The sequence below is a fragment of the Anoplopoma fimbria genome, chromosome 18 (assembly GCF_027596085.1).
Source record: "Anoplopoma fimbria isolate UVic2021 breed Golden Eagle Sablefish chromosome 18, Afim_UVic_2022, whole genome shotgun sequence".
NCBI lineage: Eukaryota > Metazoa > Chordata > Actinopteri > Perciformes > Anoplopomatidae > Anoplopoma > Anoplopoma fimbria.
Window position 1 is genome coordinate 14,579,968 of NC_072466.1, and position 17,325 is coordinate 14,597,292.

A 17,325-nucleotide genomic window follows, 5' to 3' on the forward strand; every position below is an offset into this window, starting at 1 on the left:
TGAGGACTATTTTCAACTGCGGATTCGATGTGTAGATTAACATTTACGGCAGCAGGACGGTGTATGTGGGATTCTCTCAAAGCAAGTTGCTGTACCCATATTCTTTATAATGAAGGAACACATCACCCAGTGGTTTACTCAAGAAGTTTAGAAATATGGTGGTATATGACAGAGGAACACATTATATCAAGTTTTGGTTACACAGCTTGTTTTTGGGATTGATTTGCTGTACAATTTAGTCTTTTCACAGTTTTTGTTGACAATAAGAAAACTATGGATTATCACTAGACTCATCTTTTAATAATAATGAAGACTGAAGTAGTATTACATCTGCAAACATTGAGTTTTAGGATCAGTGAGACCTCAGATGACCTCCGGGAGGTCCGAGCTCTGTTCCGCACTCAGCAACAGTCATATTTGTGAATGTTATCCATGGCATGTTAGTTTTATTACCCAACAGTTTGACAGGGTAATAATTGGCATCATTTCTTGAAAAAAAAAAGATTTACAATAATAACCAAATCACATCAGATTCTACACATTTGATTTGAAAGTTCATGCGGACCAAAATAAAATTCTGCCTTTGAGTTTGTATTTCACTGTTCAAATCAGTACACACAGACTCACTTTTACAAAACTGCACAGAAGGACAATGAGCACAAATTCATTCACAAAGCTCTTTTGCCTCTGAGCAGAACAAAAGGCACAGAGGTTAGTAAGATAACATTTGACATTACATCACTAAAAGACAAAGAAGTGCAATAACTTACAACAGCGTCACTCATCCATTAGAAAGACATGTTGGTAGTCAGGCTTCATTATTTTTAAATACCATGTGTCCCAAGTTTTTTTTTTTGTTGCAATAATATGAAAATTGACAGGAATAAAGGTGTGATCCATAAACAATCAAATGTTCCATGTTACCTCTGTGAAACTAATGCAGCTGTGAATGCACAGTAATGTACAGATTAGCCCTTGAACACAAGATCAAATATCGATTTAAAGAGCCAAGATAGAAAACTAAAACATTCACTAAACACTCATATACACAAAAGCAATTTACATTTACCATTATATAGGTGTAAAATCCAACAGAATCAGTGAAATTCTTATACTTTCTTATACTACAGATTACTTGAAATGACTGAAATGTGTATGCCTACAATATATCCTTTATATACAGTGCAAGTGAGCAATCGAATAAAGGAGGATTATACTGTATGAGGTGTAAAGGACTGGTTCAGTGTTTTTATCCACATGCTCACACAAAAAATAAAATGTACGTTACAAGTATGTTGTTTGTAATTCCTCTTTTCTACATTTGCCGGGAAGTGATTTCTTCAAAGTGACTTATTCAAATTTTCAGTTAAAGCTAGGTGTCAGCAGTCTGCCAGAGTTAGCTAGATCAAGCCGGGGTCTTACAATTTTGCAGTGTTTTTGGTACAAAAAATACCTTTGTCTCTGACTATGTAGATTAATGAAAATGAACCAGACAATATTAGAGATGTGCTGACATGTCTGTAGGGAAGTTGGTAAACCCGTTGTCATTCCCAGGCAACAAATACTAATGTTTTTTCACGCCCCTCGGTATCTGTTTATGCTGCATAAGGCACCTTTAAGCACCTGTATGAAACACATCAAGCTTTCAAGTAACAACAATGTGAACCCATCAGCGTCATTATTAAACGCTCAGAGAAAAGGCTCCGAGAATGTGATGATGTAGTGTAATGACAGTACAAAGACACACAGGATGGGAGGAGTGAAAATCTGCAAAAAAAGGCAGCTGAATCTTCATATTAGCTTTGGCTGAATTTTAAAGAACCCCTGCAAAGTCTTGAAATTACATTTACTTCTTCAAAATAAATAAAAATCCTGAATCTATGAACGTACTAATACATTTGAGAAACGATACAGTTGGAAGGAATCACTTTTTTGCCACTATGGAGAGGAGGAATGAGTACGCTGACCAATAACTCTTTCAACGTAAATATTGGCATGTGAGTGTTCTATTAACGGAGTACACATGTTTAGCATAGCAATCCTATGACATCGTTGGACTCATGATGGACAGTTTCAAAATGGATGCAGCAGAACCAGAAAAATCTACTTTTTTATTCCACACATTCTTCTTCTTCTGATGTAACCTTGCACTTATATTACCCACAGTGCAACTTGACTGCTGACATTTCTTTTGGTGTGTTATGCTAGTAGCAGCTAATGTAGCCGGAAGCCGCCAGCCTGCAGCTGAGATTAGGAGTAAGCTACAGAGGTCTGGTCAGCTCACTTCTCTCCAGATTTCTTTAATTTCCAAACTTGTAGTCTTCAGCAAACAATGCTGACCCAAGTGGCATCATTTGAGGCAATTTATCAGCCTTTGGAGCAACACTTTATAGAACCTTTTTCACATGCAATAGTGGTGCCCAATGCCGGTAAACAGGCTTCAATGTATAAAATCAGTGGAGTACTGATTGTATTTATTTAACAATATCAATAAATGTTTTAACCATTGTAACCATGTTTTCTGTAGTCATCTGGAGCAGCAGTTTAAGTGCTGTATCAGGCTCAGCTCATTTCCCACCGACAATCACATGCAGCAACAATCACATGCAGCACTTCATGCTGAAGATGACTACTGACTACAGTTTATATCAAGAAAATCCAAATGTGGGCAAAAGCAATAAATCAGTTCCAATATTACATTTTTTCCACATCAAGTCATTTTATTGTTGACGTTTGGGTTTTGCCCACCCCAGTACAGCTTGTCGTCGCCTCTCCTCCTCCTCCTCCACTGGCAGAGTAGAAGCATGCGGAAGGTCTTCTGAAAGGTCTTGTTGCAGAGCGCGTAGCACATGGGGTTGATGGTGCTGTTGACGTAGCACAGCCAGTAGCCAAGGTGCCACAGGGACGTGGGGATGCACTCGGTACAGAACGTGGAGATGAGCACCATGATGTTGTAGGGCGTCCATGTGAGGATGAAAGCCAGCAGGATGGCACTGAGAGTCTGGGCCGCTTTCTTCTCTTTCACAAGCACCATCCTCTTCCGCTTGGTGATCTGGTTTTTCAGGACGGGGTCAATGGGTTTGGATGTGGTGGAGGAGGAAGGGGAGGCGTTTTTGGTGAGCTCTTCTGTTTTAGGCAGGCATGGTGTGGCAGTCAGTGGTTTGCCGTTTTTACCCTTTGAGATAGAGCCAGGTTTGAATTTACAAGAGATGGATTTTTTACTGCTCTTCTTTTGAGGAGTTGAAAAGTAAAGATCTTCCGTATAATCACTCACCTGTCCATTCTTATTACTTTGTCCACTATCTTGCTCTTTGAAAGATCCCTGTGGGGTTTCTATTGACACATGCTGCTCCTCCTCTTCAGATGAGGAGTAGCTGTTAAAGGAAGTGATCTGATCTGCTTTTGCCCATGCCTCGTCCGATCTCGTGGTAGTTTTAGTGGCATTACTTTGGTTAGATGAGGACCATGAGGCCTGACTCCTCTCTCTCCTCTCTCTGGTGAAATGAAAGCAAGAATTAATGATAGTTTTCTGTGGTTTAGTCCCTTCTAGAACAACTTCAGTAGCCAGGCCCTGCAGCTCTGCCAAATCTTTGGTGCGTCTCTGCGTCTCCTTGTAGATCCTACAGTAGAGGATGGTCATAACAGAGACAGGGATGTAGAAAGCAGCAATGGCTGTACCAAATGTGATCACAGGCTCTGTTAAAAACTGGATCTGGCACTGGTCAGCAGGCACGTTTCTCTCTCCTACAAAGTATTGCCAGCACAGTATGGGTGGCGCCCAGAGGACAAAAGACACCAGCCATGCGAGGCCAATCATGATGGCGGCTCTCTTTGGGGTCCTTTTAGCCCTGTAGGTTAGCGGCCTTGTGATGGAGAAGTACCTGTCAAAACTGATGACCAGTAAGTTCATAACCGAAGCATTGCTGGCAACATAATCCACTGCTAGCCAGAGATCACATGCAAGGTTTCCCAAGGACCAGTAACCCATCAGGATATATGTGGTGTATAAGTTCATTGACAGCACTCCGATGATGAGGTCAGCGAAAGCCAGACTCAATAGGTAGTAGTTGTTTACAGTCTTCAGCTGGCTGTTGACTTTGAAGGACAGCAACACCAGCACGTTACCAACAATGGTTATCAAGCTGACAATGGCTGACACTGTAGCGATGGTAATAACCTCCCAGACGTTGTGGGGAGTCACCTGGACCTGTGATGTGTTGGCAAAAGAGCTGTTTGGAGGGTGTACTTCCATGTTGTTATCCCTCTGTGTTACTGTTGACAGGTCAGATAGAGGTGCCAGATTGTGTCTCCATTAAGACTTTTCCTGAAATAAAAAGACAAACATTATTGATTTGTTTTTCAAATGTCTCTTTCTCTCTCTCTCTCTCTCTCTCTCTCTATCTATCTATCTATCTATCTATCTATCTATCTATCTATCTATCTATCTATCTATCTATCTATCTATCTATCTATCTATCTATCTATCTATCTATCTATCAGAAGCAGAATCAGGTTTATTGGCCATGTATGTGTATGCATACAAGAAATTTGACTCTGGTTTCTTCCACTCACTAACGTACAAGGAGATCAAAGAAGAACAAAGATAAGGATAAACATTTAACTGCTATGTACACATAAATATAAAATGCAAAAGTATATATATGAACATAAAAAACAAAAACAATGACAACGAAATGGAGATAATAGTGCATATCTATCTATCTATCTATCTATCTATCTATCTATCTATCTATCTATCTATCTATCTATCTATCTATCTATCTATCTATCTATCTATCTATCTATCTATCTATCTATCTATCTATATCTGTCTGTCTGTCTGTCTGTCTGTCTGTCTATATATATATAATGACATAAATTCTTAAAAATTGATTCTTGTCTAAATCACTCGGAACCATCAAAAACGCCATTTTGTCGTGGGACACCATTCAATGTAACACTCATTCGCTTCAACTTCTAGGTGTCACATGTTAAACATTCCGGCCGCAATTGACAGCAATGGACGCTAGACCTAACGCTAGCGGAGGCAGAGGAGGCAGTTGGAGAAGAGGCGGCCGAGGTGGAAACAACAGCGACAGTGTCAGTGGTGAACACCGGGGCAGAGGCAGAGGAGGCCAATACCGCGGCCGGGGGAAAAGAGACCACTACCGCGGGCGTGGACGCGGGGGAAGCGCCCACTCAGCGGAGTTCAGACACCGGGTGAGAGAGCACGGAAGTTTACGTTACGTCCCATAGGCTGCCCCCGTTACCCCGTTACCCCAAAAGCGCGCACTGTCCTCGGACTGTGATGTAAAACTCACTAAGACCTCCTCTTCAACTCGGCCTATTGTCTATGTCATGTGCACCAAAAATACAAACTGGAACCGAGCGTTGTGAAAACTTTTAGGTATTGTTCTTCAAATCAAAGTTTCTCTTTTTTTTTGTTTTTTGGATCAAATCAATGCCAAGTTCACGTCAACACGTTTGCCAATATGTGACGTTGTTTTCCACAAAATCAAAGCACAGCCTGTATAAGTTGCAGAGCTGTGAGTCATACTCAATATAAATAGCTACAGCACACATATTGTTTAATTGCTGTGCATTACAGAAGTGGGTTTACGTGATCACAGTCTCTCTACTGTACATGCTTAATCCACATAACGAGTTCCTGTCAGCATGTGTAGAGTTGTGGTGCTCCACAACACTCGAGCATTATCACTGGGCCTTAAAGTGACACTAGAGAGTTCAGATTCATTTTCCCTCTGGGATGCTTTGTCAATTGATGCTCCTGCCATGGTAACTACAGAAATGGAAGAAAACAATAGGGGCTCTTTGATTGCAATCATACAAATCTCCTTTGAAACAGGGGCTCCTTGATTGCAATCATGAAAAATCCCCATTAATGGACCCTTAGCTACCATGTGGTCTATGATGATACTGTTGGATGAAAAATTACCTCTGTTGAGTTATTTTTTTTTCTGTGATTGTGTTTTGACATGGCACCACAGAAACTGAGCATGCCTTGTCCCTCTGACACACCAGCCCATTTCCATGACAACCTTGGTAGTGGTTTGTGCAGCCATGTGACAAAACGGCAAGAAATCTATGACGCAGACAGATTTAATTAGTTCAATGTTGGATGTCTGTTCTTAGTCATTCAGTGGGTCGTGCCGTTTACCTTGACCCGTTTTGTTAGGCTTAGCTACCAATCATGAATAATAGCTATGTGTTAATGACCAATTTACAAAATGCTCTTTGAATTTTACTTTGTGGAGCTTTGTCAGAGGAAGTGTTAATTCTGTTATGGGAAAATCTTTAGTCACAGTACCCAAGGCCAGCTGGCTTTGCAAATTTTACACTTGTTCAAGTTTGTAGAAAGGTCTGAATTACTTTTTCACACTATTTGCCGTGTCTGTATATTCTGCATAATCCTCTCCAGTTCTTTTTGTTTATATTTCAGAGGTTATGTAATAGTGTGCCAGTTGGTGCACATACATTTCCTAACCAACAATTCAGATGGGTAGATGGTACAGGAGAAAACAGATGCCTGCACAATTACTCTTCAGGACTGTGGAAGACCATTTATTTTTTGTGATCATTTTAACCCAGCACCTGCAAAGAACCATTATTTTCATTAACAATTAATCTGCAGAATATTTTCTTGAATATTCGTTTTATCTGTCAAATGTATATTTCAAGGTGGCATCTTATAAATATCTTTACATTTAAGGAGCTGGCACCATTTCACTTTAGGCATTTCTTCTTGACCAGCAAAACACCTATTAGTTTTCTGTCAATCCGATTTATCAACTTATCTACTGTGTTCATCTTCTAATTTGATTGAGGGCTAAGGCTTTTTGAACTTTCTCTCCTATCCCAATGTCCAATCTCCACATCTTGTTTCCTATGGGAAATCGTTGAATCATTTTTAAATACAGTTTCCTCTTTTCTTGAAGTATTCAGTTTTATTACCTTGCCCTTTTTAGGAGAGAATGTTGCAAAGGTTGTTGCCTTAATCTCATTCCTCACTGTGTACCCTGCCATGTTCCTCTTCCTTCAGGATCAAGATGAGGGGGACAACTTTCAGGAGGAAGGCGACAGAGTGGAGGTTTTCTCCAGGAGGAAACTGGAGTCAAACTGGGACCGTTATGAGGCCTCAGAGACGCCGAAGCCTGATGATGACTCGCCCACTCAGAGAGGAACAGACTACCACGTCCTGCTGGAGTCTGCAGGTAAGAACGCTCCACAAAAAAAGCTTGAGGAGGTTGCTTGTTTTGACCACCACACCTGTAGTGTTCAGTCAGCCTTTGACAGGGGAGATAAGTCAAACATCTGAGCTTCCCAAACACTTGAAATATTCCTATAATTCAGAGTTTTTTGGACTTAGATGTGTATACATCACAAGAACAAATGTAAGCCAAATAGCCAGGAAGCAAAGACAAATTGTCTCTCCATTACACATGTTTATAATTGCTACTACACCATTTTGCTTCAGTTTGCACAAATACATGCTGGCGCTTTTCTTTTTTCTACCAATAATGATCAAACATCACTGGATTAAAGGACCAGTACAAAGGTATTTAAGCACTGGGTTGACTTTTAGTTTGCGTATTAGCCTCTCTGGGATAACGACATGTAAAATTCACACTGTGTCAAAGACTCCTCTGAGTCTAATTGTACTTTTCTTAAGTTGTCTCTGTATCCTAATTAGTTCTAAAGAAGTGTCTGTGTTGGACACTGCTGTCAGACGGCTGCATAAATCCTTGTTTGACTTTGTTTGCTTATTTCAGCCTCAGTGCTCCGTGTTTTAGCCCCCTGGGCTCTCAACAGTCTCTCATCCCTGTTTTTGTTGATATTTCTCTCCCCCAAAGGAGCACAAGTAGAAAGCTCAGTGTCGTCTTATTAGAGCAGATCTCGAGATCTCTTCATATTTAAGAATTTTTTTCAGATAGCAGACCACAATGTGTCACATTTTGCAAAATCGCTTCGGTTGTTGGCTTATTAGCATACTACTTTTAATGTTTTATTAACTGTGGTTTAAAAGTCTAGAAATGTTATGAAAGGTTTCATAATATCTAGTGTTGGGTGATTTGAATTTTATGAATCAACAGGATGTGACCTGGGTATTAAGATGCCATTATTCAAATTAGTGCTACGCCAACACATTGACCTTTTGTTCTTAATTAACAAACATCCACCAGTTGTTTTTCCTTTTATGATGACATATAAATGAACTTGAAAGTATAAAAATTTGACTTTACTTTCTTTGCATATTTTATGTTTTAGTTTCTCATCCATTTATGTTTCAGTATATTTAAAAGGCTTGTTAATGGTTTCATAAAGGTTTAAAGCTGTACTAGTCAAAATATTTTAATATGGACAAAAGGTGAAATGACAATGTGTGATTTGATTGTTGTTGTTAATAGCGACAAATGCACAGATAATTATCAGCTGACTGCAGTTTGAGTTTCCCTCTGATTTATGGGTCATTTTTAGTGTTTTTCAGCTTTTTGTTTTGGTTTAATGGCCCACAGCTTTGCTGTTTTGGTAAAGTTTCATATCTCCTTTCAGCAACTGTTTTCAGTGAAAAAGCTTCAACAATACTCTTTGTGTTTCAGCAAACAGCCAATGTTAGCAAGTATTTGGTGAAAACAATGGAGCCTGTAGCACGTTTTAATGCAGCTTTAAGCGTAGTTTCAGAGGCTTGCAGTTATGGAAACATCATCAAATTCTGTGAGGAACACTTTGTTTTAATACGATTTCTGGCATTCAAATTAATACATGCACAAAATATGTCTTAAAATATTGGTTTTATTATCAACTTTGAATAAAACCCCACATTTGTTAATCATTGCTGATGGATGTGAAAAAATTAAATGGATCATATTTGGACCAAAGCCCTAATTTGTTAAATTCAAAATGCTAATATTACCTGCCGAGCAAGTACTGTTTCTTATTCAACATCTGTCTGATCTTGCTGTCTGGTCAGATTTCAGCCAAGTTTGTTGCCTTTAAGCCTAATATCCAGGTGTTGACTCTGACGTTCTGTGCAGTTATGAGGCCGTTTTTAACTTGGGATGAGTGTTTAAGCAGCTAAATGTTTTCACAGGATTGTTTTTTTTTCTCACGCCATTAGAGAGTTGGAGAGTTTTGCAACGCCGCGTCTCTCTCCCCTTCTCTTGTAGCGTAAATGCCAAAGGTTCTTCGGTGAGTTTTTTGACTCGTATCTCTCGTCTCTGTGTTTTGCCCACATTGTCAGATTAGTCATGCCGTACAGCAAGAGGCTGCAGCTCTCTAGAGGATACTTAATTGTATGTGGGAGGCGATGCTTTCAAGAGTCGTTTTCCTGGCCAATTAAGGTAGCCGTTGAATCAGGAATCTGCCACAGAAACCTCCCTTTTCCTCTTGGCTTAGGTTATTATAAAAGACTTCTTATTAGGGAGCTTCTTTGTCTGTCTTTTTTTGTATCCAAGGTGTTGAGGTATTCTGGTTGTTGTATTGGCAAGACTGGGCAGAAAATACAGGTCAGAAGTATGTGCAGATGTTAAGTATATTAGGATGGAAATGATTTAGAGCAGTGCATTCCAACCTTTGCGATGCATCATACATTTCTTCCAAGATTCTGAATCCCAGAGCAGAGCAGGTTTAGATATGAGTGAGATTAAGGGCTGACTTTACAAGATTTTAATCAAATTGATATGTTTTCCTATGCCACAAAGCGGTATGGCATAAGGATGCTGCCTAAGAAGACATTTTATCCGATCATGTTGTTCGTCCACTATTGTGAGAGCTGAGCACATATGAACAACCTAAAACAAAACTCTATAAATATATATCTGTGTAGGTGGGGATTGTTTTGTTCTACCTGACATTAAAGGGCAGAAAGCATTGTAATTTTGTCCAAGTGAGACCATGCAACTTTTCAAAGAAGATTTTAAAAGCTGAAACAATCAATTGATTAGTTGATTGACGGAAAATTTATGTAAAACAAATTTGATATCATTTTACCATTTTTTTTCAAATACTGAATAGCTCTGTTATTCAGATAAGACAAGGAAATCCAAATATATCAAGTTGATGCAGTTTTTCTCTATTTTCTGACGTTTTATTGTATAAACAATTACTTGAGAAAATTGGCAGGTTAATAGCTCATGAAAATAATTAGTAGTTTCGACCGTCAAGACATCAGCCATCTCCTGTTACAAATTATAAATTTAATTAATTATCAATACAAAACCTTTTCTCAATTTAATGTACTTGACATTACAGAGTCAGTGCAGTGACTCTATGACTCTTCTGTACTCTGTATTATGCTTTAGATAGGCATTTTACTTTATCATACGGTCGTTGTGGTTGCTGTTCAGCAAAAGTTACAAACCATCTGAAACTTTCAAGAGTTTCTGGCTGAGTGGAAGTCAGGCTGAGTAGATAATTAAACAAATCACTATCATCAGCTCCTCCTCCTGCTCAGTAGAGTGGAAATACACCTGTCAACACATGTAAACACTGGCTGTGTTCAAGACTGCTAATTTTCTTCCCACAATTGAGATCTTATTTAAATGTAAATAAAACAAAGTGGAAAGTAAAAATGACAATTTTGTCTGATTACAGAGAAATGCTTAAAGTTACATTTTGACTGGAAAAGAGCTGCTGTTGCTTCACAACTCCAGTGCCAAGTTGAATTAAAGATGAGTGATTGTCTTAATAAAATTGTTACTGAGGCTTTAGATACCAATTTTATGATCATAGGCATTTATGAATGGCACCTAATCTATTATCTAAAATAATTTTATGTTCACCACTTTTACTTCAATTAATAAATACAAAATTGTGGTTCTAATATAATCAGAAATAGTAATAATGTATGTGCCATTATTGTACAGTCAAAACAACATTTAACATCTAGGTGCTAAGATAAAGTGGAAATGTGGACATGCACCAGGCACATTCTATCTGCTAATGAAGATCATGAGATATGATTGAAAGCCCCAGAACACCTACTAAATGGAAGTTTATGTGAGATTGTTTTGTCAGCATTTGAAATGATCATAATTCTATGTTGGGAAATGTAGTGTTAAAGATTTTAACAGTTGAACTCCTTCGATCAACTTCATCAAAAATGGGTTTAATCGAGCTCCAATAAACGTTGTGATTTTGGTCTATTTTCTTTTCACATGATAACTTTTCCCTTTTACATTCTGTGCTGTAATAATAATTATTCAAAATATAATAAACAAATACATTCTGAGGTATTATTATAGGTAAAAAGAGTTAATCGATCCACAGGGAAAAAATCACAGGCTGCCAAGCAAAATATAAAGTAATTAAAATAAGCTCCCTCTTTACCAGCTGCAACATTCAAGTGATGAACACATGAACATAAATAATCATAATTCAATAATATAATTATTGTTCTGAATGAGGCATTCAGCATAATGCTTTTTTTTTTAAACTTTTGATACCTAAAGTATATTCTGATATACTTTGAATGTGGGACAGAGTATTTCCACACTGTAGTTTTGCTAGTTTTACTTCAGTGAAACATTTGAGTACATCTTCCATCACTTTAATAATAATGCAGTCCATACATCCCACTCCTTTCATTCTTACATTCTACCTAAGATGGTCTAGTGCAGATTCTGTAGCTGCTGTTTATATAATCTCCATTTATATAACCTCAGATAACTTCTGTATCCAAATGCATTTGCTACTGCACTGACTCCCTCAAAGAGCATTGACAATCTTATCCCTTCATGTATTAGTCAATTCATACATTAGAAATGAATGCACACAAAGGATAAATCTAAGCTCAAGGTCTATAAAGACTTCTACCTTTTTTTTAAATTTAATTTTGCCTTGACGATCTTTTTCAAATATATAATTAAGTCATCAGGACAGTCATTGGCTGACTTTCTATTTGCAAAGGCTCTATTGAAGGTCTACTGTACTCTGTGTGATTAGGAAAAATGGAGCCTGACAGGGAAATAATGTAAACAGTCTGTTTGATTTGAATTGAAGGTCATGTTGATTTCCGTTGTCTTGTGGTCTCATAGATGGCGATAATGTAGCCCCACTGCTTGTCCAAACATCCCAAGTGCTTTTAGCATTCATGTGTTTTGATTGAATCTGATGATTAATTTTCAAGGATGAAACCTTGGCGCTTTTGATTCTCGAAAATATTTCCGGACCAGTGCCTTTAGAAGCTGCTTTTGTGCAGAAAGCTTTTCATCTGAGAGGAATTTCAGCGAAACGTGGTTGTGTTGGATGAATTAAAACACTAAAAGTTGCCTTAAGGAATGAATCGCTGTCAACTGTTTCTTAACCCGAAGGTTATTTTATTTTGTCATGTCTCGTCTCATTCCTCACATTGTTGGGGGTTGATTGAGCCGTTGCCAGGGGTAATGATAACACATGGTGCAATTGCCTTGTTCTGTGTGTGTCCATGTGTCTGCGTGTGTGTCCATGTGCCTGTATGACTTGGGGGGGAATCGCTGGGCAGTTATTTACATCCTAACACGGTCATCTATCTGTACACATTAACACAAGGATCAATCCTCCTCCCCCGCAGCCGTAGTTTACCAGGGCTGCTAATGGGCACCTATCAAGGCTCAATCATAATGAAACAAAAGGAAATCGCATTAGAGCTTCAGTGGTTCAGCTAACTAGATTGACAAACACAAGGATGTTTTCCTAACCGAGATGAATAGTCCCAATCATGCCATTAATTTATATTTTCCGGTGTCGTTATGGATACTTGATTAGCCATCGAGACTGGAGGAAACTGGCATCAAAGCAGAGGAATGAGGCTGTTCATGTACTGTCTGTTTGGCAAAAACAGGAAACAAAGCGTTATTATTGGTTCGTTTCCATGCAATTGCTGATTATGATGATCCAGCGGAGGATGGTGTGAGGTCAAATAATACAGCAGATGGATAATCGACCCTTTCACTGAGATCATCCCACAGAACGGTCTACCAACTTTGATGCTTAAATATCGGTTCCATTGTTTAAGTGTAAGTACCTGAGCATATAAAGCTTCATTTCAGGGCTGCAATTCTTTTCTTTTTATGATAAACTGCCAATTAACTCATTTCAATTAATTAAACTGTCTCAATGTTGAAAAATAGTTTAAAAAAAACCAAAAAAAAAACGCCCTATAAAAAAGTTCCACACAGCCATAGGTCAAGTCTTCAGATACCTTTTTTCGACTGACCCATAATCCAACATATGAAATATAGAATTAGTGCTGTAACTAAAAGTATATATATATTTTTTGATATGTATCTATATATAATCTGTGTTATTTTTACAGTTGTTGGACAAGACATTTCATGACCACGCCACCATCAAGGACAGTCAATGACATTTTCACTGTTTTCTGACATTCTATTGACCAATCGATTAATTGAGAAACATTATCATCAAATTAAACAATAATGAAAAAAGTAATTTTCAGCTGCAGAAAATAAGCAAATCTTTACATTTCACTAGCTCAAACAAGTGTATTCTTGGCATTTTTCCTAACTAATCTATTGTTGTTTCAGTTCATATTTAAAATTTCTTTGGATAAAAATCACAGTGTTTATACCTCCAAGGATGTAGTGGTACAAGTGTTTGGATGCCAGTCATGAGACTTTTCATCCCCAGGGTTTTTAATGATACCTTAAATCAAATCATCTTACTCCTTGTACCTCCCACTTAATCATGAGTAAAAAAAAAAAAAAGAACACAGCTACACGGCCATAACCAGACTTACCAAAATATATGTAATATCAGTATCAATTAAATAACCTTTTGTGGTTGTCAAAAGTGAGTGTTTGAAATCCACATTGAACAAAATGTACTGTAGAGCTCCAAACTATGAAAGCACCAGTGACAACTGATGAACCCCAGCACTTGTTCCATGATTCATTAATATGGCTACTCTGGTTATATTTACTATTCAGTAATAAAAATTTTACAATGTTAGAATTTATAATAAGATTTCACTGAACAGTGAGTTGACAGCTGCTCCTGTGCACTGTTTAATTTCCTGTCATAATAGCCACATCAAACGGAATATATACTCACCCCTGTATGGTTCTGCCACAGCACAATCCTGCAGCGTTAAATGGCCGTTTGGCCAGATCTTTGATACGCTGTTTCTCCTAAAACTCCCTCAGTCTGGCAGAGTTTTTTCTCTCCCTGTGTCTTTCCCAGCTTCTGTAGTTCTCTCTTTCACAGCGCTGACTTCACACCTTCCCTCGCTGGCTCGCTCTTCCCCTCCCCTGTTCCCCCTGGCTGACTTTTTTTTCCTCTGTGCTCCTTTTTCTCCAACGAGGTGAAAAACACACTTGTCAAATACAGGTAGGTCATCACACGGTCTCTCATCCTCATCAGTTGCTTAGTACGAGGTACTTTGATGCAAACAAGTTTTTCAGAATCGAAGCGTAGCGCTGTATAGCTCCCCAACGGTCTGGTTTCTCTCTGAGAAAAGATGGTAAATGCAACAGCTGTTCAGTGTCAATGTCCATGTGACAGAGCAGCTTAGGTGCGTCGCTGGTGCGGTACAGACCTTTTTCACAGAAGGGTGAATTACTGGAACTCCTGGTCCTCAGCAGTTATCAAGTGAAGATCCCATCAAAGCTTTGTTCTCTTTCACCGAAAATAAACTCATCATCTTCTGTGGGAAATTGATGAAAGCAGCATAAAGCCAGTTTTTCACTCTTTCAGCAAAATTTGAGCAGCTCCACTGGCAGGGAAAGCGGACTTAAGCTTCCTCCACCTTCAAGGCTGCACAGATGGAATTACTTTCTTTCCTCCTACCAGGCTTCTGCTTGCCGCTTCTGAGAAGTCTGCTGCTGCACGCTGCACTCACGTCCTTACAAACATGCAGATTTTAACCGTGAGCCACGATTAGGAGAAATTCCCACATGGCCGGAAGCCTCATCCTGTATTTGAGCACTGGGCAACATGCAAGAGAAGGAAGGAAGAGGTGAGGAGGTAGAGGAGTAGGATGAAGCCGAGCAGAGGAGAGGAGGAGCCGGAGGAGGAGTCCATGTGTGGATGTCAGCAGCGCTTCAGAAAGGGCCGCTGTGTGCCTTTTGCTTACAGCTGTTTGTCTTCATCAGAGAGGAAATGCATTTACACAAATGCTGGCTACGTCACACCTCATGGTGACTGTGTTAATCCCCAAAGTGTTAATCCCCTCTTTAAAAAGTATCTTGAGTGACTGTGGAAGTAGTCCTTCACTCCACTGCTTTCAGTTTGCCAGGTAATCTCATGTGCCTCATAGGGAGCACGTTTCAGTGTGTGCTTTTTGTTTCTGTTGGTATGACCTTCGCTGTTCAGATAAGCTTATGGCTGTGGGGAGGAAACCAAATTTGTTTTTTTCTTCATACGTAGCTGCCCTGAACAAATGAACACATTTTGTGAGTGGCTGAAATGGAAATTTTGTGAGAAAGAGGGATGATCTGTTGTATAGCTCAGCAGATACAGGATTTTGGGGGCTCATACTGATATTGATCTTTGGGATTTAAAATATCCTATAAAAGAATATATCGGTCAATAGTACTTTAGTAAAACATAAATACATAACGTAAACAAACAATCTTGATAGGGATACCTTTGATTTTCTTATTGTGACTGAGATACATACTGAGCAGGACATTTTATAATTGAATAATGCACTTAGCTCAGCGCTCTCTAGTGAGGAAACTGAAAATGGTAACACTGTTTTTAAATGACCACAAACCTAGTTTGGCATGTACTGAAATTTGTTGTTAGTCATCGGCCCATATAAACACTAATAACGATACATCTACAATAAGCTAACATCAGCTGATATATCGACCCAGCTGATTATCGTACTATCCCTTATCTTTAGTTAGGAAACAGCTTTTATGAAACTGGCAAGACACTTTTTTTTTGTCAGTTACTACCACTTACGGCTGGGCAATGTCACCTAAAACTAGTATTACAATTAACCTCGGTAAAGATGAATTAATGACATTTTAAGTAATACACCTGTGTACAAGATTCCCTGTCCCAACAGTGGAGGTTTTATACATTCTTTACACTGATTATGACTATATTAATAATATTTATTATTCTCAGTAGTTAACAGTTTTCTAATATGCTATTCACATCAAATAGTTAATTGAATTCTAAATAGATCTGAATAACACTTCAATTAACTTTCTCACCTGCAATCACCAGCAGCTGCGTTCCTCCAACATTGGAGTCATTTTATTTGTATGGAGGAATTTATGTATTGAATGTGACTTAAATTTGGTTGGTTGGAGAGTCATAGTGTTTCACTAGCTGTAACTTTTCTTGATTAATTGCTCAGCTGTATTACCACCACAACAATACTATCCATTTTGGGAGGAAGAATCTGGGACTTCAGCCTCCCCAGAAACATGTAGAAAATGTAATGTGTTTGTAGAATCATTATATGACGGATTAAGGATGAGGAGAAACATGGAAAAGATCAATAATACTAAATTGAATCTACTATTGGCATGAGGCTAGTCAAGGATTTCGGCTCTTTAACGTCCCAAGCTAATTCTTAACTGGCTTTAAAGCAATGCTTTGGTCTATTTGTTGTTTTTGGGGATTTCCTTTTAGTTTTTCATCCATGTCCTACTCGCTGTTGAATTCATGAGCAGTTATTTATACCAGTGAGCGGCGTCTTCTCCAGTGGAGAACAGCTTGGTGACCGTTGTTGACGCAATGAGACACATCCTCATGTGTTGTGACACCTGACATCATCGCCCAACGTCCCACTGACATGAGGCCTTGAAACATTGCCAAGTTGTCGTGAATTTGAGCGTTTAATATATTTGTACGCATTTGTACGAAGTTATATATTTCAAGCATAATTAAACCTAAACCCATACATTTTCTAATGTGGTTTAAATCAGCCAGTCAATGACATGGAACATTGGTCCAGCTGGGAAAGTGTGATGCCACAGGTCTTAGATCTTAGTCCATTAAAATACAAACAGTTTGTGAAATGTGTTGCTTCCAGTGCATTGGTCCTGTTTTTAACAGACCTCATTAACATTATTTACCAGGGTGAGTTTGTCCCAACCAAAGCAAATTATCTGGTTTGTGTTTGTACCATACTCCACCACACTGGTTTACTGTCTTATTGATACTAATTAGATGCCATGATGAACACCATTCTTGATACAGTATATTGTTTTTGAAAAATGTATGAAACGAATATTGATATTGCTCCTCCTTGAAGACTGCGGTAGAAATGGAGCTCCCTTTACTCTCTTAATAATATCATTTTGTGCATTGTGAAACGTCATGCATGCATAAATCGGTCTTTTCACT

General features: G+C 38.6%; 2 protein-coding genes across 3 annotated transcripts in view; one reads left to right on the forward strand and one right to left on the reverse strand.

The window, feature by feature from the left end:
* Positions 1 to 2,710: 2,710 nt before the first annotated feature.
* LOC129106991 (muscarinic acetylcholine receptor M5-like) lies at positions 2,711 to 13,912 on the reverse strand. 2 transcript variants are annotated; one of them, XM_054618314.1, is made up of 2 exons: positions 13,871 to 13,912; positions 2,711 to 4,201 (listed from the first exon to the last, which is right to left on the reverse strand). In XM_054618314.1, the coding sequence occupies exons 1-2, from the start codon at positions 13,910 to 13,912 to the stop codon at positions 2,711 to 2,713; spliced, it is 1,533 nt and encodes a 510-aa protein (XP_054474289.1). The 2 variants fall into 2 exon arrangements, with proteins under 2 accessions (XP_054474289.1, XP_054474288.1); XM_054618313.1 differs by lacking the exon at positions 13,871 to 13,912 and having other exon boundaries at positions 2,711 to 4,252.
* The window catches only part of aven (apoptosis, caspase activation inhibitor), a 28,635-nt gene continuing 16,274 nt past the window's right edge, over positions 4,965 to 17,325 (forward strand). The window contains exons 1-2 of the mRNA XM_054618315.1: positions 4,965 to 5,220; positions 7,061 to 7,232. Of these exons, the coding sequence (XP_054474290.1) occupies positions 5,020 to 5,220; positions 7,061 to 7,232 (373 nt within the window). The 5' untranslated portion in view covers positions 4,965 to 5,019. The remainder of the gene's footprint in view (positions 5,221 to 7,060; positions 7,233 to 17,325) is intronic.